At 47.8% G+C, this 24383-nt stretch overlaps 1 protein-coding gene across 2 annotated transcripts; it reads left to right on the forward strand.

The window, feature by feature from the left end:
- Window positions 1-309: 309 nt before the first annotated feature.
- LOC107077628 (putative ammonium transporter 1) lies at window positions 310-20265 on the forward strand. Of its 2 annotated transcripts, XR_011191172.1 has the most exons (11): window positions 310-530; window positions 1274-1363; window positions 8229-8450; window positions 9600-9682; window positions 11258-11383; window positions 12966-13190; window positions 14471-14609; window positions 15200-15279; window positions 15544-15673; window positions 17836-18176; window positions 18873-20265. XR_011191172.1 is itself a non-coding variant. In XM_069196064.1 (10 exons), exons 1-10 carry the CDS (start codon window positions 464-466, stop codon window positions 17895-17897), a joined length of 1224 nt encoding a protein of 407 aa, XP_069052165.1. In that variant the 5' UTR covers window positions 310-463; the 3' UTR covers window positions 17898-18739. The 2 variants fall into 2 exon arrangements, 1 of the variants encoding a protein (XP_069052165.1); XM_069196064.1 differs by lacking the exon at window positions 18873-20265 and having other exon boundaries at window positions 17836-18739.
- The last annotated feature ends 4118 nt before the right edge of the window (window positions 20266-24383 follow it).

A 24383-nucleotide genomic window follows, 5' to 3' on the forward strand; every position in this document is an offset into this window, starting at 1 on the left:
TGTGAGACGGCCAGAGTTGAATTCATGTTGACATTCCCATAATTCGTCTCTGTTCTCTAGACGGAAAACGTTTTCTCGCACCTGTCTGTAACTTGACTGTAGTTCCTGTTGCTTTTTGGATGTTTTTGGATGTCCATTTTTGTAGAAAATGAAATTCAAGAAATGGGAGCGTGATTGTATTTGTATTATGTAGGCTCGCCATCAGGCATTTAAAGTTTTTTTTTAAAATAAAAAACTATAATACATTTTACTTTGAAACGAATTGTCGACGTCGTGACTCTTACCTCGATGGACTTCGCGCGTGGACGGCCGGCGGAAGTGCGGCCGTTAGCGGCCTCGAGCGGCAGGGGCGGTTGACGGACGGATGTTAGCGCTGATGTGGCGCGTAGCCGCAGAGAGGCGACTCATTCACACAATTAATTAATTTCAGGTCACCGCCCGCGTACGAGTGTGCTGGTAGAAAATGGGCGCCGTGGATCTGGAGTCGGTCAATGACGTGTTCACCGTGCTGTGCGGCGTGTGGGTGCTGTGTAAGTGGAGTAGCTACTGGGAGAACCTTTCCCACCAGACGCCAGTTGGCCAATGTTTTATTGAAAATGATAAAGTATGAAACCTGTCCCAGCTTCTTCAGCCGGAGAGGTGCGGTTGAAGGTCTTGGAGACCGGTAACCCAGAGGACATTTTTAGCATTTCTTTGTTAAAAAGGCTGGGTTACCGCGACTGCGTGTCCCGCATTGTTCTCTAACGGAATCTTTTTTTAAATACTTGTCCAAGTAGCGCTTCATGTTCAGTCAGATAAAGTGCGCGTATTTCAAATCAAAGAGCTTAACTGCAACTTACCCACGATAAATGCTGTACCTGTTTTTCGAACAGCTCCTAAAAAATGACTTAGCATGGAGTAATTAGCCCTAATTATTAGATTAATGGTAGAAGATTGCTGGTTTTACTAGTGTTGGGTCTGTAACTATCTCGTATTTTAGTACTGATATTGTACTAAAACGATCGGTAAAACAAAACGACATTAAGAGTTTCGTACTTTATAGCGATGTAAGGATATATTTCAGTATAGTCCGGGAGGGCTGCAGCGTCTGGACATTATTCCCAATCATCTATTCCTGACTAAAGTCAGGCTGCAAATGGGTTTAACATGACAAGTCTTAACTGCTGCTGCTCTTGGGGAGACTTAGACTTACACCTGCCTTCCAGGATCAGGGCAGCCCTACGATATCTTTTCCTCAAACACTTATTTTTGTGTTTTATTTCCCTCTTCACAGTCTTTAAGTTTGGATTTGCGTTTGTGGAAGCCGGAAAGACAGATCCTCACCACACTGCAAATGTGTTCCTAAAAAACACAGCAGATACCTGTGAGTACAGTTTGATCACTCGGGCCACGGTGTCTCTGTCCCTCTGTGTCCCTCGCTCTCACACAGACACAGGGCCAACATGTTCCTAAACAGTGTCTGAGGTATCCAAATAATGTGTAAAAAAAACTCTGGAAAGTATTGAGTGCATATATCTGAATGCTTGAGAAATTAACCAGTCGTGTTTTGTTCTTTTTAGTTTTTGCTGAGATTTATTATAACTTATCTTAATGTGTAGTTTACACTTCGTCAATTAAAAAAAAATGTCTGCATTACTGTATTTTGCAATTTCAGAACATTGGACACGTTGTAAAGTCTGTAAAGTCTGAAGGAAGGTGGTGCAGTGTTTAGCATTGCTGTCTTGCACAGCTGAGGTCCTGAGTTCAATCCCAGACCTGAGGTGCTATCTGTGTGGAGTTTGTATGTTATTCCTGTGTTTCTGTGGGGTTTCCTTCAGGTGCTCTCCCATATTCCAAAGACATGCTGGTAGGTTAATTGGGTTCATGGAAAACAGGCCGTGGTGTGAGTGTGTTTGTGTCTGTGTGTACCCTGCGATGGACTGGCGTCCTGTCCAGTGTGTACCTTCCTTTTGCCTGTTGCTTGCAGGGATAGCCTCCGGTTCCTCGACAACCCTGAATTAGATGAAGAAGCTGGCAAAAGGAGAGATAAAAAAGGATCTGAATACTTCTGCAAGGAATAATCGATCTAAAGATCACATCCAGCTGTTTCTTGAAATTGGTGCAGGGTGTCAGCTTCAGTAATATGGGTGGGAAGTTCGTTCCACACTCCTACCTCCCTTTTTGTACAGAGTTCTTCAGGGTCTCATCCAGGTGTTTATTGATAGAAACCCAGGTATAAGCTTTAATCACGTGGGTGGGTAGATTGTGCCACACTCCCAGCTCCCTTCGTTTAAAGAAGTTCCTCCTGTTCTCAGTGTTAAATACCACGGATGTCCTCTAGTTGGCGTTTCACTATTGATTCTGAAGAAGTCCAGTGGGTTGACTGTATCAGTGTCTTGGAAGATTTGGGAAGCGTGTATGGATTCAGTTCTTCATCCTGTCTGTGTGGGTCTGACAGGCTGTCTGTCTCATCGTATCATTGAGTGTATGTGTTCTGGTAACCAGAATTGTACATGGTTTTCTAAATGAATCCTAACAAATGCGCTGTACAGTTTTGACACAACATCCCTTGATGGGAACTCTAAGATTTTACATAAATATACTAACTCTGTTTGCCTTTTTTACTGCTTCCCCATATGGGCTAGAAGATGGTGTCAATATAAACAGGGTCTTCTTCATAAGTAGTTTCTTCTGTCTCAATGTGTTGTAGTGTATCCTTTTTGTATTTCTGTTTTTACAATTTGCATACAGAACCCTGAACTTGTGTACATTACATATCATCTGGCAGCAGATTTCTCAGTCCTGAATTTGATCTAAATCTTTGTGAATTTCACTTGTGTCTACAATGAAAATGGTGTTGTCTGCATTCTGGTCTAGTTTGCGAACTATAGTAGAATGTAGACAGTTGGTATAAATTCGGCTGAGCAGTGGTCCTAGTACAGATCTCTGAAGTGAATATTGTATGGTCTGTGTGAGTCCATTGCTGCTGTTTCTTGTTCTTGTATCTAACAAATTGATCGGGCGAGACCTTCCTTTTCTAAACTAATGCTAACTATTTCCTGGGATATTATTTCCTTACATACAGTGTGATCCTCTAGTTCAGTTGTGATAATTGTTTCCTTTACTTTACATGTAATAGACATTGGTGTTGCTCTTCTGTTATTACGAGCTTCAGTTTTCTCGCCTTTTTTATGGAAGGGTACTACATGATTAACTCTCCAGTCCCTGGGTGCTACACCTGTCTGGTGACTGTTGGAACAGTTGTGCCAGTGGCTTCTGAATCATATCTCTTGTTTCCTTGGATACAGTTGGTAAGATACCATCTGTCCCTGGGGATGCATTAATCTTGATTGGTTCTACTTCCCCAAATCCTCCTGCCTCTTCTATGGTAATAATATTTAATACAGTACTTTTTTCCTGCTCCTGCCTGGGGCATGTTGCTGACTTCTTTCTTTGTGAACTCCTGAGTGAAACACTGGTTTGGTGCATCAGCCATTTCCCTTGCGTTGTCTAGAGTTCTGAGAAGGATGTTTAAATCATCCTTCCCAACCATCTTAAAGAATGGAAAAACAGATGCAGTGTGTGGGTAGTGTGAAGTCACCTAAGTCCAGCAGAATGTTCTTTTCTAGAGGAGTCTGTTTCTCGTCAGAAAAGTGATCACTGGCCCAATCTCCTCAAGCAGATCAGCCTTATTAAAAACTGGGAAACAAAGGTGCTTGTTAAGATTACTCGATCCTTTAGGCTGGAACTGTAAAGAGCTTTGTAAGGAGTGTAGTCACAGCAGTGTTGAATCTACAGGACATCAGGAGAAATCACAAAGTAATCACCAAGTTAAAAAAGACATGCTTTCGTCCTGACTTCCATTCGCCTGTGTCCTCCGCCCCACTGAGCTGTAGAACCTCTTACCAGGACACTCCTGGCTGTGTAGTAATGAGTCTCAGCTGAGAGCTCTGAAAGGGAGCAGAATTGTACACAAATGTATATCTTCTTACTCAGGATTTTTCTCCGATTTATTCTACCTAATCCTGAACTTCACAGCTCCACTTGAGAGCGAAGCTTAAAGCCTGTTTTTGCAGATCAGTGTGGCATTTGATATAGCTTGTAGAACAATCAAGTCCAGCATTCTCATTTAGTCTGGTGCTGTGTGGTGGGATAGCTGTCAGAAATAGATTGAAACTAATAGCAGGCTTTTGTGCTACGTTTCCTCCACATGCTCCCTGTGTGGCAAACCACAGTTTGTATTACTGCTCTTTATCTGATGGACCCCTTACATTGAAATTGGTGTCTCTGTGCAGTAAATAACTCCCCTTTTTTTTTCACAAGCTTGCTGTGTCTCTAGGGTTCAGTCAGTATGTTTATAAATCAGTTTAAGTGTTAATTTTTATCAGCACTTCAGGCACGTGCGGTATTTAACGATGTATCTCCTTCGGTTTTGCAATAAATCAGTATTTTACCATCAGTCTTGTTATTTAAAATAAACCTGCAATGGAAGATCTGTGATTTTGCATGGAAATTCAGAGCGCCTTTGGGCTTTCTTTGGAAACGATACCCGCTGTAGGCGACCGTTTACTAAGTAGCTGTTCCTGCACAGCGCAGACACCCCCAGTCGATCTGTTTCCTGGCATCAAAGTGCACGGCGAGAAACGACAAGCTATTCATAGCAAGCAGTTGCTTGGTTTCAGGGCTCGGGGATGGAATGACATCTTCAAGTAACAATTAACAAAAAAGTTAAAAATAGGCCCTGTTGCCTGCTGGCAGTTAAACCTTACTTCAGTGTTCGGCAGTCTTTCGGTGGGTGGGTGGGGGCTCATTTCAGGCCCAGAATACCCCCCCAACTGGCGTGTGGGAGTGTGTGCACATCTTGTGTTTGTGATCGCGTCTCGATTGCACACCAGTTTCCACTTCCTGGTCTCGCCGTTCCACTGCGCTGCAGCCTTCAGTGCAGCAGGGCTTCAAAGAGGTCTGATCCTTCCTGACAGAGCCAAGAGAGTGCCTGCTGTGTGCAGTAACTCAGTGCAGTCTCCTGAGGCCAGAGCCCTGATCACAGCACTGCTGTCCCTCTCTCACTGCTCCTGCTGTGTGCAGTAACTCAGTGCAGTCTCCTGAGGCCAGAGCCCTGAACACAGCACTGGTGTCCCTCTCTCACTGCTCCTGCTGTGTGCAGTAACTCAGTGCAGTCTCCTGAGGCCAGAGCCCTGATCACAGCACTGGTGTCCCTCTCTCACTGCTCCTGCTGTGTGCAGTAACTCAGTGCAGTCTCCTGAGGCCAGAGCCCTGATCACAGCACTGGTGTCCCTCTCTCACTGCTCCTGCTGTGTGCAGTCTCCTGAGGCCAGAGTCTGCAGCCCTGATCAGAGTGCCTGCGTGCTGCCTGGACTGCAAGATAAACTTCCCGAGCAGGACTTTGAAATGTTTAAAACCTCCCTTTACTGAGCGAAGCGAGACAGAAGTCGCCATCTGGTATCATTCAAGCATGTTCTCAGCAACTTATCCATCACTCCTGAGGGACCTCGTTTGGTTTAATTAAATAAAATGTAGCATTTAATGGTGTTGCACTGAGTGTATTTAGTTTTATTTCACATCGTGTTTTGTTTTTGTTGTAATCTGAATGATTATTCTAAACATGTTTTCAATTGTTTGGAAACTTGAACTGGAAGTGAAATGAAAATCACCTCACTAAGCACCTCTTGGAGTAACTCTCCCCATTTCTGTCAGGGGAGAAAAGAAGACAAGAAGAGCACCTTCTCGACAGCAGTGACCCGAGGTTACTCAAGAGCTGCTCTTTCTGGAAGGGGGGGCTCGTGCTTCTTTCATAACTCCTTCTGTCTCAGTTGTTGTTTGCCTTAATGTTGCCTCCCTTGCAGGCGGAGACAGGAGCTCTCCTTTCTCCCCCTTGACTCACAGGACCTCTTCCCATCTCTCATCCCCAGGCCATGTCCCAGTCCTCACTTCTGTGATGTAGAGCAAGTGCGCAAGCACTTGAGTATCCTCTTTCCTCCTCCCTGTTCACCCCTTCACCCTCTCCCCTCCCCCCTGTAAGAAGTCCATTTTCCTAAACACCAGTAAAAGTCACAGATCTTCACTGGGTGTAGTAACAGTTTGAAAGCAGGAATTATCAGTGGGTGGAGTTGGGTGTTGTGTCCTGCTCTTCTCGCACAGCTCAGCTGCAGGACCTACAGGGCACAAGTATTCAGAACCCTGAAGAGTTGATGAAAGTGAGCCCAGCAGGAAACCAGGTCTGGCGCAGACAAGCCAGGGCAACTGGCTCTCTTTCTTTTTCTCTCTTGTGCCCAGTCTTGGGCTTCTGCGGTGCAGGAGTGCCCTGGATGTCCTGTGGTGCTCTGACCTGCACGAGGAGGCCCTTGGAAGGAAGAGGGTGGTTATTTTCCTGGGCCCAGCGACAGGAGGCGCTTGTAGCAGCTCTTACCCCAGCAGCACTGTGTGGGGATTAATCTGACAGCTTGAGTGCAGAGGAGTTCAACCCCCTTACTTATTCATGGGATCCTCTTCAGGACTCAGTCCCCCTGCCAGGCTTAGATCTGGGCAGATAAAAAGCCAATGAATAATTGACAGACCTCTTCATTAGAGAGCATGGCTTTAAATTTAAGATAAAAACAACGGGGTCCTGTTTGTGTGTTTGGTAAGAGAACAAACTACAGTGTATATATATATGCATAATGAAAGGTGATGAAGGCATTTCCTTGTGCTAAATGTGCAGTCAGGGTTTCCAATGAGTAATAAAGTGATGCTCACAACCTATAAATTCAATAGGAAATGACATGCTGCTGCTTGCATTTGGGATTAATATTTATGTGCATTTGATGCTTGCTGTAAAGTGAGTCAGACTTTTATCCTGAAATCCCCTTTTTGCATCCTGTGCAAGTCCAGCCTCCTCAGCAGAAGGGATCTTTAGTGGGCTGTAAACCTCCTTACCCTGCCTAGACAGCTGCAGCACTGCAGGCCTGGCCCTGCACTGGGTTGGAAAGGAAGGAACACAGCAGCCTGACAGTGACATGCCGCTGTAGAGATGCTGATGTGTACACTTCTGCCTGCACAGGCGCAGAAGGTTTTACTCCATTTTCAGCCACTGGAGCAGCAAGATGGGCTGAGCCCACAGGGTTTGCTGAAATGTGAAACCTCCAATTCAGCCTTGCTGCACGGTTAGTTAAGTTCTGCCAGGACATAGACCCCGACCCCTATGATGTATCCTCAGTTTCCTGCTCCACAGTGCCCCCTGTTGCTAGCTGGGTTCCTGTTGGGACTGGAGGCTGCTTGCTGTGGTGCAGGTGGGGTGTAGTAGGGAGACATCACTATCCCTCCGAGTTTCACTGTTAAGAGAGTGTGGTGCTGCTATATAGGTGCAGCTGGCTTGCAGGAGAGTCACAGTGCCGAGCTGAGCCAGAGATCCAGTGTGGATCGCCAGTGACTCCAGCACTGTGTGTGATGACGAAGGGCTGCTGAACGCCCTTCTCGCATTGCCTTGTTGGGGTCTCTCATGAACCCTCACTGTTTGCTAACCTAATCCGGTTAGATTTAGATCCTTTGTTTATACAGTATACAGTATACACAGTATGATTTTATTTGTATTGTAGGACTCATAATTGAGTGTTGTTAACTAAATCTACAGTACATATTAGCTGGCTGTGGGTCCACAGTGTTGTCTTGTGTGCCATGGGGATGGGGCGGAGCTTCAGGCAGTTGGTCTGGCAGTCATGTCTCTGTCTTTGCAGAGTGTCCTTGTCTGCAAGTTACACAGCATGGGTGAATGTATGCCTACTATTTCAAACTGACAGTGGGAAATTGTTTGGCAAAACTGCAGTTTACTATTTCATTAAGTTAGCCTTTTTATCTAAATCTTTTTTAATTGAATTTGCTGTTTCTACACTATTTGCTGATCCCTTTATTGGTCTTACCTACAGACTTGTCTAGTTTATTAACTGTAGCAGAATCTAGAAAATTAGTATAAATTAGGTTGAGCAGTGGTCCTAGTAATAATACATATTCTGCTGTGAAAAAATAAATACACCATATTGTATGGCCTGCATGACTCCGTACCTGTCATTGCTTATTTGAGTAACTCTAAGAAGTCTGTCAGGCAGGACCTTAATTTCTGAAGCGATGCCGACTGTTCCTTTAGAATAATAATTCCATGTACTTTGAAGAATTGTTTCGGTACCCTTGATGGCTGTGGTCCCAGTTTCCCAGGGGTGCCTGTGTGACAGAACGTCTTGTCTCCGGTCTCTTTCTAGTCATCTCCCTGGTGGCCTTCTGGCTCCATGGCTATGCCTTTGCCTTTGGGGAGCACAACAGCTTCATTGGAGGGCAGTTCTTCCTCACGCTGGACGGCACCAACATGACCCACTTCTTCTTCAACTACGTCCGCTGCGCTGTGGCCACCACTGTGGCCCTGGGGGCCGTCAACGAGAGGACCGAGCCCATAGGGTACCTGATCTCGGGCTACGTCTTTGCAGGTAGGGCTGAGGGGACCAGTGGATGGATTCACAGGGTTCTGACCAGTCTGAGCCATGAATCTGAGATGTGTCACCTGGTGATGGTCGTGTGTTTGGAATTGCATTGTTGTATCTCCTCAAGTGATGGGTTGGGTGTTGGCCCTGACTGGGTGAGCCAGGAGATGCAGATTGCTTGTAGGAACTCCCGGCTTCCGGAAGGCGGGCACCCATGTCCTGCCCTCCCCAGGGGCAGCCTGGTGAGAGGTGAATGGACGGTGTGTGAACTGACGCCTCTGCTGTAGACATGAAATATCAGACGAACACACTGACACCTCTTCCATGAAAAGCATCACCTTTGGTTAATATAACATTGACTGTTGATAAGTGTGTTAACCTTTTTTTACTACAGTATCACCAGTTTATTTTGGCACACCCACCTGATATGCTATGTAGCACCAGCACTGTTGGTGATTACAAAAAAACCCTGAGACTGCACACAGGGAGAATGGTGTAGCACCGGCACTGTTTGTAGCTACAAACCCTGAGACTGCACACAGGGAGAATGGTGTAGCACTGGCACTGTTTGTAGCTACAAACCCTGAGACCGCACACAGGGAGAATGGTGTAGCACCGGCACTGTTTGTAGCTACAAACCCTGAGTCCGCACACAGGGAGAATGGTGTAGCACCGGCACTGTTCATGGCTACAAACCCTGAGACCGCACACAGGGAGAATGGTGTAGCACCGGCACTGTTCATGGCTACAAACCCTGAGACCGCACACAGGGAGAATGGTGTAGCACCGGCACTGTTCATGGCTACAAACCCTGAGACCACACACAGGGAGAATGGTGTAGCACCGGCACTGTTCATGGCTACAAACCCTGAGACTGCACACAGGGAGAATGGTGTAGCACAGGCATTGTTCGTGGCTACAAACCCTGAGACTGTACACAGGGAGAATGGTGTAGCACCGGCACTGTTCGTGGCTACAAACCCTGAGACTGCCCTGGCCGAATAATCCCATCTGCACTCTTGATGCCTTTGCTTGGGGAACGTGACCCGTGCAGGCTCAAACCTGTCATACAAGACCGAGTTGCACTTTCGTTTGTGTTTTGTCTTGTTTTTGTGTTTCCTTTGTACCAACATCTTTGCCTTCCCTCTTTGTCAGGGTTTGTGTATCCTGTCGCCTGTCACTGGGTCTGGGACCAGCAGGGGATCTTCAACTCCGGGAACTCAAGCTTCCCAGTTCAGGTCAGGCTTCCCTCTCTCCCCTCCTCCTTGTCCTTCCTACAGCCCGCCTCGCGCTGCCTGCTGGGATTTGTCCTGCCCACTCTGCTTTCGACTTCCGTGTTATGTGTTATGTCATTACGGAAATCCCTACAGAAAGGAAGAACAACACAGACTGTCCAGACTGACAATGCAGTGACAATCTAGACATATGCTGGAGGTTGAGTATACTGAATACTAAGGAGTAAACCAAATGGTGTAATTTAGCAGATGGAAGTACGTGGTAAACTGCAGTGAGGAATGAGGAGGGATGGGAAGCTAGGGAGTGTCCTGGAACTTCACTGGAATGTCACGGAAAAGAATCAACTATGTAGGAGAGCAGGATGCCCTCACCGTACCCGTCATTCCCTGCAGGCCCTTCTGCCGAAGGGATAAGCAGCTGTACCATAGCAGACTGCTCCTGAAAGCCTGTTCCCAGGAAGTGTACAGGACAGTGCAGTTAGTGCAGTGAGGAACATAACAGTGAGAAGCTATTGACACCTGCAGCCAGCATTGTACCCCTGGTGTTTTCAGGAGTCACAGTGGCCATCAGCATAGAGGTCATTCTGGAAGCTCATAGTCTCAGGAGCAGCTGCAAAACCACACAGGACAAGTGGATTTGAAGTGAACCTGCAAAGTAATCTTGCAGGTTTTCTACAGCTCTAATGTCCCACTGTCATGCATTGGGGGTTTTAAAGTGAAATTTACTTGGTCACTTTACCTGAGCTATCTGGGGTTTGCCATGCTTCTTATCACTCTGCTTTACTGCACTTGACTGTTTTACCTGAATACATTCCTATTAGGGAGAGGGAATGGAGATGAGAGTAGAGGAAAGGGCTGTGTCAGACAGGAATGGAAGAGTGCAGGCCGGCGATTCTTAGAGATAGCAAACAGTCTTTCCTGGTTATAGAGAAAAACAAAGCAAATCAGAACTGGGATACAGGGCACACCCCAGCGTCTCTGCTCTTGGGCATTTTTCTCTGCTAATGCCCAAGAATTCAATTTACAAACATGCATATGCAGGGCCAGCTCCCAGCAGCAGCGAGAGAGAGCCCCTGGGCAGGCAGCAGAAATGTAATTTGGTGTCTCTGTCGGGCCTGTGTGCTTTTGTGTACAAGATTAACTTCATTTGATTTTATCCCACTCCGTCGTGGGGCTGGTGGAAGTGCCGTGGAGGCAGCGAAGAGAAAATTAAAGGTAGGATATACATGAAAATCTGTCACGCGGCAGGGGCTTGCACATTCATCTTCTCCAAGCAGGCACAGGTCTGTAATTGCTTTTGCTAGACTGAGTTTTGTTTTAAAAGGCTTGGATTAAATCAAAACATTTGCTTGCCTGCTGGCTGTAACTTCTAAACCTTGTACTAGGTATCAGCTCTCAATATAAGTTGGTGCAAGAGGTCTCTGGCCAACAGGAAGGTGTTCGATTTGGTATTTACAGCTGGATGGGTCATAGAGCGTGGTTCAGACAGGACCTGAATTTAGCCATGTTTAATCATAGATGGACTGGGTGTGTGTTTGTGTGGGACAGCGGGTGGATCCGTCTCTGGTGTACTTGCAGGACTTCGCTGGAAGTGGCGTGCTGTTCCTGCTGGGCGGTTCAGCAGCGGCCATGTCTCTGCGCATCATCGGGCCGAGAGCTGGGCGCTGGACCCCCCATTTCAAACAGAGGGAGCACAACCTGTCTGTGAGACTGCCAAGACACCACACAAGAGACACATGCAGACAGGCGCACAGACTCAGACTGCATAGACATACCCAGACACCCACACTGGATAGGTGCACACAGAAATATACCAGAGGGATACAGAAACAGGACAGGTCCGCATAGCTACAGGAGCACAACCACAGACATGGGACAGGTCCACACAGCTACAGACAAAACTGCGGACACTGAAATCTTGCATACAGAGACATGGAACAGATAGTTGTAGTGTGACTAACACAGATAGACACTGATTCAGGCTCACAGTCTAGACTGACTGTTCACACCCGGACACATCCACTCTCCTGTGGGAAACAGCAGCATTCTGCCAAGTAAGCAAACCACCTGAAAGGAGGGGACACAGTCTTGTAGGCGACTTTGTGTCATTGTGCTCACTGGCTTTCCGGTCCCTGGGCGAACCAGTCAGCAAAATGGGGCCTGGGCTGCATACAGCTGTGGCTGAATTGCGGATAAAACCGGGAAAAGGTATGGAACAGTAAAAACTACATCAGATTTCTAGAGTTAACTTACAGAAGCCTGTGATAAATTTCCATGGAAATTAACTCTCCTTCCAACGAAAATATGTTGTTCAAATGGAGTAATATGGAAGAGAGAAATGGAGTCTAGTATTAAGCATTTTGCAGCCATTGAATGTGAGCACAGCCAGGGGCTGTGTACTCCTTCAAGCCCTGTTCTGCTGTGTGGAGGCTTTTCCTTACCAGCGCACTGCTAGCTCAGCTTCTGCAGAGTCTGGCAAGAGATCAAGTGCTGAGAGGCTGGTTGCACACAGCAGTTTTCTCAGTTCTCTGCACCCAGAACATCTCCTGGCACTGCCCAGCAGTTGATGACTTCCACAGCATTCGCCATTTCTCTCTCTCATGCCTCTTGCAGCCTGGAGGCCAAGCACCAAGGACCTGTGGTTCCTCTAAAATAGTGCTGTGTGCTTAAAACGCTGTGTGTCTCCTAGCAACATGTTTATCGTCCCCCATGGCGTGTGTCGCAAGATCAGTGGTGCGCTGCACTTGTATACTACGTGCACGGTGAAAGGGGAATTAAAAGTAATTAGAATAAAAAGTGTTCTTAAGCCCTAAGCCCCTGCTGTGACAATGTGTCTCCTGTTCTCGGGACTTTAGAATTGATCACATTGACACTTTTATCCAAAGCCACTTTTTCAAAGTGTACAGCTGGGAATGTTGAGCGAGAGTAAACTACAGTGGCTATCAAAAGTATTCGCCCTGCTTGGACCTTGTCACATATTATTGTGTTACAGTATGGAATATAGTATGTATATAATTGGGATTTTCTACCATTGATCGACAAAAAACACTCTATAATGTCAGAGCATAAAAAAATTCTAAAGTTCTTCCTAATTTAATTCCTCACTCTGCGATGGGTCACAGTCACCTCAACCTACTGCTGTCGGCCAAGTGGGTTAAACCAAATTGACTTTGAGCACTCAACACACATTGAACAAATACTGTATGTTGAATCCTTGGGTGTTGTGAGTCCTGGTGAACAAAGAGCTGACCTTTCCTTTGTTGTCCCACTATCGCTGTGCCCCCAGTTGACAGTGCTGGGGTCCTTCATGCAGATGGTGGGCTTCCTGGGCCTGGTGCTGGGCTCTTACTCCAGTGTGGCAGCCCTGAGGGAGGGCCAGATGGCCGCCCTGTGTGTGGTGAACGTGCTGCTCGCGGGGGCCACCGCGGGGCTCTACAGCCTCGTCATCATGCGCATGCACAGGAACTACTACGACCTGGACAACATGCTGCGTGCAGCTGTTGCTGGCATGGTGAGACCGGGAGTCAGCCTAGACCCTGCATCAGCCCTCCAGCCTGTCTGTGTGTGTGTGTGAGTGCTGGTCACTGTATCGGCCCTGCAGCCTGTCTGTCTGTCTGTGTGAGTGAGTGCTGGTCACTGTATCGGCCCTCCAGCCTGTCTGTGTGTGTGAGTGCTGGTCACTGTATCGGCCCTGCAGCCTGTCTGTGTGAGTGAGTGCTGGTCACTGTATCGGCCCTCCAGCCTGTCTGTGTGTGTGAGTGCTGGTCACTGTATCGGCCCTGCAGCCTGTCTGTGTGTGTGTGAGTGCTGGTCACTGTATCGGCCCTGCAGCCTGTCTGTGTGTGTGTGTGAGTGCTGGTCACTGTATCGGCCCTCCAGCCTGTCTGTGTGTGTGAGTGCTGGTCACTGTATCGGCCCTCCAGCCTGTCTGTGTGTGTGAGTGCTGGTCACTGTATCGGCCCTCCAGCCTGTCTGTGTGTGTGAGTGCTGGTCACTGTATCGGCCCTGCAGCCTGTCTGTCTGTGTGTGTGAGTGAGTGCTGGTCACTGTATCGGCCCTGCAGCCTGTCTGTCTGTGTGTGTGAGTGCTGGTCACTGTATCGGCCCTGCAGCCTGTCTGTCTGTCTGTGTGTGTGAGTGCTGGTCACTGTATCGGCCCTCCAGCCTGTCTGTGTGTGTGAGTGCTGGTCACTGTATCGGCCCTGCAGCCTGTCTGTCTGTGTGTGTGAGTGCTGGTCACTGTATCGGCCCTGCAGCCTGTCTGTCTGTCTGTGTGAGTACTGGTCACTGTATCTGCCAGCCAGTGCACTCCCCTGCACTCTAGTTCATTAAGCTCCGTTTCATTTCTTTAAACCTTTTAGGTATAGTGATAAAAATATAATTTCCGGTGCTATTAGTACCACTGTACTACTGCTGTGGCCTCAGATGCTGCTTATAGTACAGCTGTAACTGCCTGTTCAGGCCTCTGTGTCACAGAGTGTAATGATGTTAACGCGCCATCCTCCCTAGGATCTGGCACCATCAAAGAGAATTTTGTAGCTTGAAAGTGTTATTTTAAGTAGTGGATTTGGAGCATTTAAAAGGCTTGTTTGCTCCTGTGGATATCAGAAAAGCACATCAACTTTTGGAGGAGGGTGCTCACCCCTCTTCTAGATTGATACCCCAGTTTGTACCACCTAGACCTTCAGCCTCCGTATAGGGAAACAGTTGCTAGTTGTAATTGTGTGCAGAGGGCCCTGCTCTTCTGCTCCTAGTCTCCCTGCTTCACGGTGGCGCTGTCTGTGCTGGGCAGGTCGCAGTCAGTGCCGGGGCAGACACCTACATCCCCGGATTGGCCATCATGTGCGGAGCCACGACCTCCCTCATCTTCCTCGGTGTGCATTTCTTCATCACCAGGATCCAGGTGGACGACCCCCTGCAGGTCATCCCAGGTCAGAGTCCCTCTCTCCATCCAGGGTGCCGTTTTCAGGCTGTGCTTCTTTCTCTCTGTCTCCTGTCCGGGGGATCTAGGCCGTGGTGAGAGTGCCTATGTGTGAGTGTAAGCATGTAGGCCTTCTATGCTGCTCCCTCTGCAGTTAATAGCCATGAATTGAAAGCACATTGACGCTGCTCTTAACTGCAACAGCCTTGTCATTGAAGCCTCACAAGCCTGTCTGTCCAGTCAACAACCAGCTCCAGCCAGCTCTGTGTGTGTACTGCACCCCCTGTGTTCTCTCTCGGTCTCTCTGTCTTTGCTCTGTGTCCCTCTGCCTCCCCGGACCATGCCAGCGAAGCTTGTGCAGAGGTCGAAGTGGTGTGTCATTCTGTGGATTGTGACAGTTAAACTACAAGGTTAAATACAAAAACACATTTACATTGGAAAATAGCAAAACAATTTCTTTTCCCAGGTCAAAGTCATCTCTGTATCATTGTCACCTCCTTTCAGGATCCACTATGCACTAATATGTCCTTGCAGGGCTGTTCCCTGGTCATCCTGTCTCTTCTCTCGTTCCTTCTCATTCCTCCTCTCCCTCTGTTCCAGTTTACCTGACCAGTGGAGCCTGGGGCCTCCTGTACGCGGGCCTGTTCTCAGACCAGGGCGTTCTGGGTGGCAGAGGACAGGTACAGGCACTGGAAAGAATGTGATTTAAAGGCTTTTACTGTGCAGAATACAGGAGCTCTATGGTCCTGAAGTCATAGCATCATCAGCCTGCCACGGTTACCACAGAGCTGAAATAACTGGTGTGAGTTAGCTGTGGTGAAGTGCTGGAGTATGTGTGCTGTAAATATACTGCGAGTTCTTGAATTACTGTAGGAGCTAGAAATACGAATTGTCACTACACTGTGATGTACCCATGTGTTTAAAACTTCTATTTTTCCCCACAGCAAGGGATTCGCAACAATGGCGTCGCCATGCTGGTGCTGTTCCTGTGGGCGGTGGCCATCATGCACCCCCTGTTCTGCGTCTTTAAGTTCTTCAGGGTGCTGCGGGTGCCTCGCTTCATGGAGAAGCACGGTAAGACGCGGAGCCAGCACCTGCGCTGGGCGGCGCAGCTCGGCTCCCGCTGGCCGAGCTCGACGAAGCCCGGCAGCTGCTGGTCCTGGCCGGGCGCCCAGCCGGTCGTCGAGAGCAGCTGGGGCTCTCTTGGTGCGTGGATAACACGCCCAGGGACCCCCGTGCCAGGATGTTTCCGAGAAGAACAGGGGTCCGGCAGATGCAGGCATGCAGAAATCAGTGATGTTGGGTCATCGTTTTTAACCTGGGTAGTTCACAGAGATGGAGAGAAACCTGCTGCCTCAGGCAGTACTCCTGGGCAGAATGTCCAAGTGGGATGAAGCCCGACATATTTTACTACTGGTAGCTGTTGGAGTCCCTCTCCTTATTTTCATCTCTTACTGTGTCTCGGCAAGAGCACTGGGCTTTGTCCCATGTTGTCAAAGATTGTCCAAACCCCAAGGACTGTCTGCAGGTTTTCCTGAAAAGTAAAGTAACTTCCTTTAATCTTGCCTGAGCTTCTTAGAAAGCTTCTAAGCTTTACAAAAATAAAAACATGTAAGTGCAATGAGGTTATTAAAGTTTGTGTCAAGATTTTCTAGTTATTCTGACACTCAGTTTAAACTTGGAGTCGGATTTTCGAATTTGGAGATTTCTAGTTCAGGGGCTCAGAAATTCAGAGGCGTATTAATGAGACTTGATGTGGCAATGTTATGTACTGTGCACTCAATATCGAAGTGGTGATCTGTGTCATTAACAGTTGTGATGGAAAAGACTGAACATGGTGGAGTTGCAAGTCTAAGGTGTCATTTTGACTTGCTTGTTCTGGGGGACACTAGCGTTTGTTTTTAGTTTCTTTAGAATTCTGAATTAATGCCTGTAGATGGATCTCTGTGGTCATCAGAAATGTATTGCTTCCCTCTTCTAGTTCTCCTGTGACTTGTGTTTTAGTTTTAAAGGCTGTTGAAGAAGTTATCTGCATTTTCTATCAGCCTGATACAGGCAGTGTCCACAAAAACACTTTGGAGTATGTGAGTGGGATCAGAAAAAATATATACTCCACTGTGCCACACTTCAGCTATTTCTGTCTGTTTAGACAATAGAAACTATTGCGAATAATAGAGGAACCTGAAAATTACACATCGTCAACGCTTCTTTTGAAATCTCTCTCTTCATGTTTCTGCTGAAGTACATTTCTTCATGTTAAATGTGGACAATGTTTGTTGTGGGTTAGAAAATGCTAGAGTGCCAAGCAGAGAGTTTTATGAAAACGTAGACTGCCACTTCCCCCTACTACTAGATCAGGGCTTTTATGTATATACAGAGGCTTGCATTTTGCCTTAACTGTGAATATCACACTTAATGTGAGTTGTGCTTAGTTTAGAAAATTCTTAATATGGCTAATGTACTAAAGTGCTGAGTAATTACAAATACATAGACTACCACTTCTCCAATAAGATACAGTAATACAAAACCACTAATGTACCTCAGTTAATTGAACCACATCAAGGCACTATGTCTGACTTATGCTCAATAAGGCTTACCATCATTAATGTCCATTTTATAGTGCTGAAGCCACAATTAATACAGTGAAAGTGTGAGTTCTGGTATTGGGAAAGTAGTTGTTTCGCACCTGGAGCCTGCCAGGCAAGCCAAGGTAAGCATTTTCGACAGCAGTGGCTCTGGACGTCCCAGATTCTTCTCTATTCATATTTGATGTGCTGTTGGCTGCCATCCGCGCCCTGCAGCCTGTGAAACGCCGTGTGATAACGTGGTGCCCTCGCACGTTGGACAGTATTCAAGAGGCCCAGTTGCCTTGCATGAGAGTGGCAAGGTTTGGGCTCGGCTTGGCCCAGCCCGGCTCAGGCTGGTTTGGCTCAGGTGCACGGCTTGGGGAAAAGCTGGTGAAAGCTGGAGTGCAGTGGGTCTCTGTGGTGTCCCGAGGCAGTGACCTCCCTCTCCCCCTCTACTGCATGAGCATGAAACTTTACCTTAATGCTGAGGTTTAAAAAGCTGCTCTTCAACTGCAGTCCAGGAGAGCTACACTCTCTTCTTCTTCCCTGTCGACCCAGCTGCTTTTTCACTGTGCTGAGCCAGGCAATGGAGACTACAAGGGTGTGTCTCTGGAGGAGCAGAAGGAAGCACGCTGGCTCCCATTAGAGCTCAGGTCTTTTTCTTTCCAGGGATCGATAAGTACAGGCATGAACTGAGACACCCCCACGGCACCAGGAAGTGGCTCAACTAGGACTGACCCTCGGGGCAGAGTGAGAGCAGGCCAGGACAGGCCCCGCAGAAGGAACAGCCCACCTCCCACGCTGTCAGCACACAGCCTCTCCCCTTTGTTTCCACCAGGAGCCAGCCCAGGGCAGTCAGGGCTGGTGCGGTGTCTGTACATCTCAGAAACCTGGCAGCTGTATACCCCAGACCAGTGCCGGCTGGTAACGTACTGGCAGGGAGTTTCCAACACCCCCTGCAGACATATCTCCATTTCCCAGAATGTTCCAAAAACAAACTGAAGCAATAGGCAAGTAATCTTATCTTACCATTTGCATTTCATTTCCTCTGCGGGTTATTCCTAGTATTTTAGCGGTATCTGGTGGGTTAAGGTGCTGGAGGGGGTATCCTTTCAGTGACCCCATTGTCGAAAACCATTAGCTACTGACGCAGAGAGCGCATTTTGTAGTATGCTTTCTAAAGACTTTTCTCTCTCTTCCAAGTTCATTTTTGCTCAGGGCTTTATTTCAACAATTCTTGCTGATTTACTATAGATCCTCTTTTTTATTAAAAATGTCTGTGAAGAGTTCAAAGTAGCAGTGTCCTGGAGTGGAGAATGGCTTTGGAAGGGTTTTGTTGGTCCTGAGGGAAAACAAGGGCAATTTTCAGTGTATTTTTTCCACTTTTTCCTTGACCCTTTCAAGTTAGTTCCCTTGTCTATATGAATGAGTTCTGGGGTGTTTTTGACTTCATTGTGTTGTGAGTCGAGTTGCTAATGAAAAGCACAACTGGTATTTACGAAACGGTTCTTAATGAAATTGTGGTTTTATTTTCTGTACACAAATAAAAATCAGCCCTGCTGCCTGCAGAGAATGGAATGCCTGAATTTCTGTGACACAGTAACCCCTAGATTCCGGGCATGCAGTTTCAGACATATTGTGTTAACACAACTGATAAATGTGGGACACATTTCGATTAATGAAGTCTAATTTCCACATTAACTCAGATTCACAGATTCAACACAAAAGTCACATCGTCCGTCCACGACGGATACAAGCACCGTGGCCAGGGTTCAGTTCCGCAGCACACTCCCATCTCCACTGAAGCAACACTGCCACAGCCCGGGCATCCTCGAAGACCCGGGTCTCCCAACCGTGGAGCGCAGCGCACCAGGACAGCGTCCTGCCGCCCAAGGTGCTGTGCCAAGCCAAGAGGAAGCAGGGGACAGAGTATGTCTCGGTTTTCCTCAAAGACACCGACACACTCGACACAGCGGACTTCAGAATCAACAGAGAAACACAAACCAGAGGAAACTAGTAGGAGGAGTATTTCAAACTGAGAACGGGGGAATGTTTACACAACAGGATAAGGAAGTGTGAAACAAACTAACCAGCTCCTTTCAAGAAAGGGCTGCATGAGATCCCCTGATCAGTGAACTACTGACAGCCAGATGGGCCGAATGGCCCCCTCTGCTCTGGTCTGTGACCTTTCTGAAGTTGCATTTCTCGCTGTCTTTGTTTCTCTTGCATCAGACTTGCATTCAGCAGCTTTTGATGTGGGAAACGAAAAAAAAAAACCTGAAACGTAAGCTGTTTCAGAGCGAGGAAGTGCCGTGTTAATTTTAGATCGCAAAGGGGAACTGGGGAGCGAGCTTTTTAACACTCAAATGATTCACGATCTGGACTGGAGAAGGCGGCAGCGCTGTGTGAACACAGCTGGGGGTGTTTGAGAGCATAAATGAGAACAGCCCCAGTTTCCACGGGCTGTTGCCGGCGGCGCAGGGCAGCAGGTAGAGGAGTCTTGTCCCTGCGTGGCTGCCGTAATGGCTTTCCTTTGTGCGAGCAGCGGGACCGTGCTCACTCCTGTGAGGCACATTCAGCCACGCGTTGGACAAAATTGAAGTGGCACACAGGATGCTTCTCATCAAGGCCTGGAGGATTGTGTTGCACAAAGGCAGTGAGGAGATTGGTGCCTGCACTGCTATGAGGAAAAATCCCTTTCAATATCAGTCTCCAGGAAGCCCCACGTGGATGATAACGGCGCAGATGCCATTATGCCAAGGCCATTTCTCAAGAAATCATATTCATTCTCCCCTGCCGGCCTGGTCTTTTTCTGTTTAATTCATGGGGACATTTTCTACTGGATAAAGGTTTGCATGCAGCCCGTTCTGAGTGCAGACGCTCTCAGAGAAAGAAAAGAAACTGATGAAAGTGTGAGGTCATGGCACAGATGAAGTACAGAGCCTGAGGTCAGGTACAGCCGCCCCCCTCTGTCCTGTTAAGAGATCAAAATTCTGGCCTTTCCCAGTCTGTCCTGTTGAAGCACTTAAGAACTGCTAGGTCTTTAATGTGTTATGTTATGTTATGTTATGTGCTAAGCGAAATATTCACACTACAGTAGCCTGGAGGTGTCTGTTCTTGGAAAGGGAAGCAAGACGGGCATGTCTGACAGCCTGTTCTCTGAAAGCAGCACCAGCTGCAGGAGCTGGGCTTGTCAGGTGAAGAGCTGCGGGGCAGTTTCACCGCAGCCACAGTCTACTGTCTGTCTGTTCATTCATACACCTCCATTAGAGGCGGCAGATTGCTCCTGGGTTTTCCACTAGATGGTGTTGTCAGCACTGTAACTGAAGCTGCCAGCACACACATCCCGGCACTGTAGGACTGGGAAATTAATGAGGATGAAAGTTCACACAACGCAGTCTTGATTTTATCTTTATTCTCCTCTTCCAGGCAGGTATGAGCTACAGTAGGTGAACTATCACTCCAAGCGGTGGGGGGCATCTCGGTGGTGTTCTGGTTGCAAACAATGGGCAAATAAATTCTTATTGTGCCCAAACTGTAAAGTAACCCAAACTGAGCAATACACACACACACACTCTACCTCTACCCCCAATACATCCACACACACCCTCCTACCCCAATTCTCACACACACCTTACTATTACCCAACTCCCCAGCAAACCGAATAACTTAATACACATTCCCTTAACCCAACCCTCTAACACACACAAAAACTTCAACACACTTTTTCACAGCCCTCACACCACCATAAATCCTTATGCAACCCTTAACACACACCACCTTACAAATACGTCTCATATGTGCAACACTCTTACTCTCACTCGCTGGCCGCGATCCCTGCGATCTGAGAGTGGAGCTGGCCCGCGAGGCGCGGCTGGTCTCTCCTCGTCAAGCACCTCATCCATCTTCGCTCCGGGTGACACGCGTGGCTCTCCGGCACAGCGTGCTCATCAGCTACACTCTGGCTGCCCGCTCGCTGGCGCCTCCCAGGGGCCTGGTTCTGAGTGTGTATGTCTCTTCCCATCTCCTTCCACTTCACTTGTTCAGGAGTGACTGCAGCGTTCAGGGTGGAAAGCTCTGCCGATGTCCAATCACATCAGCAATTGATCAATTAACTAATCGGTTGCTCATGTGGAAGGAAGTGCCAGGGATGAGGAGGTGAGGAGACATGAAGTTTTATTTTGTTAGGAGAGGAGGAGAGAGAAACTGTACAAGACCAGAGTGGGGTTCAGTCCTCCTGCAGCCCCACGACAGATCAGGGGAGGAGAGAGAAACTGTACAAGACCAGAGTGGGGTTCAGTCCTCCTGCAGCCCCACGACAGATCAGGGGAGGAGAGAGAAACTGTACAAGACCAGAGTGGGGTTCAGTCCTCCTGCAGCCCCACGGCACACAGATCAGGGAAGGAGAGAGAAACTGGACAAGACCAGAGTGGGGTTCAGTCCTCCTGCAGCCCCACGGCACACAGATCAGGGAAGGAGAGAGAAACTGTACAAGACCAGAGTGGGGTTCAGTCCTCCTGCAGCCCCACGACACACAGATCAGGGGAGGAGAGAGAAACTGTACAAGACCAGAGTGGGGTTCAGTCCTGTAAATTGTGGTCTAGAGGGAAAAGCATTACCTACAGGCCTAGCCACGATTTCCCTGGGGGAGAGACCTGAACAAATGGGGACAGATGGTGGCGCTGTGGTGCTGCAACGTGTGCTTCCATATTTGTTGTTCAGATGTTGCCCTTGTCGAGATCCCTTTAAATCCTGAACAGACCAGGAGCTTCCCATCTGATTCCCTGAATCCCACTCCTGGGACCCCCCCAGGGGGTTTCTTGTTTGCCCTGTCTGCCCCTGCAACTGAGCCCAGTGCCTGACCTAGTGGTTCGCTTCGTTAGGTCCAGTTCGTTAGCAACACCTCATCACCCTGTGCTGCTGGGAGTCTGCTTCCAGGACGAGCTGAAAGCCAGATGACAAGTTCAAGTCAGTCCAAGTGGCGGTTCAGTCCGGGGCTCCGCCGGCCTGGGGCGGAGATGTAGGAGCTCTGGCCTCAGCTGTGGTCCTCAGATGCCGGACAGTCAGGGGACTGGGGTCCCCAGGGCTGGAGCACGGCTCCTGTGTGCTTGGTCCCTCTCTCCCTTCTCTGTCAGATCCAATAAACCCATTTGCAGTCCCCTGGGTGCCTGGAGTGGCAGGCGATTGACGTTTGCAGATTACAGAGTGAGACAACTACGCTCCGGGCCAGAGTCGGCTGCCTGCGTGTCTCAGTGGTGAAGACATGAGGACTCCAGCTCAGTACCCCGACTGTGTATCCTCTCTGTGGAGAGTTCTCTCGGCTGGTGAAGCTTCAGCATCTGAGGCCAGTTTTCCTTTCAGTCTGACGTTTATAAATGATGTCTCTCCTTGCAATGGCAGCTGGTTTGTTTTCCTGTATTGCACAGTGTCAGATAGGGAGCAGGAGATCTGTCTCCCCCTCTCTGTCTGATCGAACCCCTGGCCGCTAAGACTTTGCATAAAACTTGATATGTGTGCAGAGCACAGCAAGGCTCTCGCTCAGGCAGGCTGAAGATTTTGAATTCTGTTTAGTTTTGTTAAATGTATTACTTGCTTTTAGAGCTGCAGGATGAATCTTCCCCTTCTCTACTGTCATTCCTATGTCTCTCCCTTCTCCATTCTCCTGTCTCTCCTCTATCCCTGTTCTATCTCCTTTCTCTTCTCCGCTTCACTCTCGTCACTCCTCTGTCCTTTCTCTCCCTTCTCAAATTCAGATTCATCGCGCGTTATTGGCCTGCCTGATGAATTACTGTTTCTGAAACATACAATGAACAAATCATTTACACACATTTACAGTACAAACATTGGACATTAACATACATCACATAAAACATATAATGAAACATTATTTAAAGACAGACTTGCTGGCTTCTCCTCAGGCTGTGAGGAGCCTTCCCTAGGAGATCACACGCTGGGCTGCGGCTCTATGGAGTTTCCTCTCCCAGTAGGATCGGAAGCTGTTCTGGTTCTGGCAGGAGTGGGAATTCTGGGATTTGTTATTTTAGTGAAGAAAGATGGTCTAATGCCAGAGTATTTCTCACAGTGCAGCAGAAAATGCAGCTCTGTCCCTGCACAGCCTGTCCTCTCTAGGCAGCCATGTCTGTCTGTGTCCAGTTTCTATGGGCAGGTTTTGGTCAATGAGACTGGTCTCTCTGGGCAACCAGGTTGGATTTGTGTTGTTCTAGCTGTGCTGTCCTGAGGTTGGTTGGTGTCAGTGAGCTTCAGGACCACCTGTCTGAGGGGGCTCTTCTCTGGGCTCAGCAGGACCCTGTGGTGGTTGGAGTTCTGGTCACTTTTTTTCGGGCGTTACCAATTTCGTATTGCTCTCTTCTGTATATTGATCAGCTGTTGGTGTTCACCTAATTCAGGCCTGCACTCATTGTTAGGTGTTTTTCTCTGCACATGGAGGATGTTTTTATAGAACTCTGTTTGCAGGCTTCTATAGGAAATGTTTATCCCATTTAGTGAATCCTGGTTTGTGAGTGGACCCCATACTTCACTGCCATATAGGGCAGTGGGCTGGATTACAATATTCAAGTATTGAAGTGTCAGTTTGGTAGGAAGTCAGTTTGACTTTTACTCAGGACATTGTGCTCAGTAAGGAAGGCCAGTTATCGGGTGTTTATTCATTATTCATACTGCAGAATACCTTCACACAAATTCCTTGGTAGTTCTGTCTGCTCTTATAGATGGGCGTGATCAAGTTCTTGATTCCTGCCTCAGGGAAACTACTGGCTCTCAGTTAAAGGATGAAGAGTTCGATCAGGGCTTGGTGCAGATCCGATTTGGACGGCCAGTTCTTGTTTTGTTTTATTTAAATTATTATTTTTCCCCAAACAACAGTGTTGATTGAATCAGTATTAATCAGTGTTGTCTTGATGACTCCTTGATTTCTGAGATTTATGAATTTCTGTGTATTTTTATTCTTTAGGGTATGTTTGTAGTGCTTTAACACCTTGCAGTACCTGAGGTGAAAGTCTGTGTTGTGTGCTTGTCTGTTTTGGGTTTGTGAAGTTTTCATAGTGCTTTTCCCTTGTTTCTCTACTCTGTGGCAAACCATTCTTCTTTTGCTTTTGGTTCTTGAGTGTGTCGGGTATTCTTTTCATTTTCGATTTCTAGGCAAGTTTATCAAATATGTGATTTAAATCTGAATTTCGTGGTCGTTTAGTGCTTTCTCT

The sequence above is a fragment of the Lepisosteus oculatus genome, chromosome 11, assembly GCF_040954835.1.
Source record: "Lepisosteus oculatus isolate fLepOcu1 chromosome 11, fLepOcu1.hap2, whole genome shotgun sequence".
Lineage (NCBI taxonomy): Eukaryota > Metazoa > Chordata > Actinopteri > Semionotiformes > Lepisosteidae > Lepisosteus > Lepisosteus oculatus.

What these genes read in the sequence shown, in the direction of transcription:
- LOC107077628 (XM_069196064.1), top strand. Translation starts at nt 464, where the DNA reads ATGGGCGCCGTGGATCTGGAGTCGGTCAATGACGTGTTCACCGTGCTG. An exon ending in GTGCGGCGTGTGGGTGCTGT is followed by an intron (nt 531 to 1,273) that starts GTAAGTGGAGTA and finishes CCCTCTTCACAG; the next exon opens with TCTTTAAGTTTGGATTTGCG. An exon ending in AAAAAACACAGCAGATACCT is followed by an intron (nt 1,364 to 8,228) that starts GTGAGTACAGTT and finishes GTCTCTTTCTAG; the next exon opens with TCATCTCCCTGGTGGCCTTC.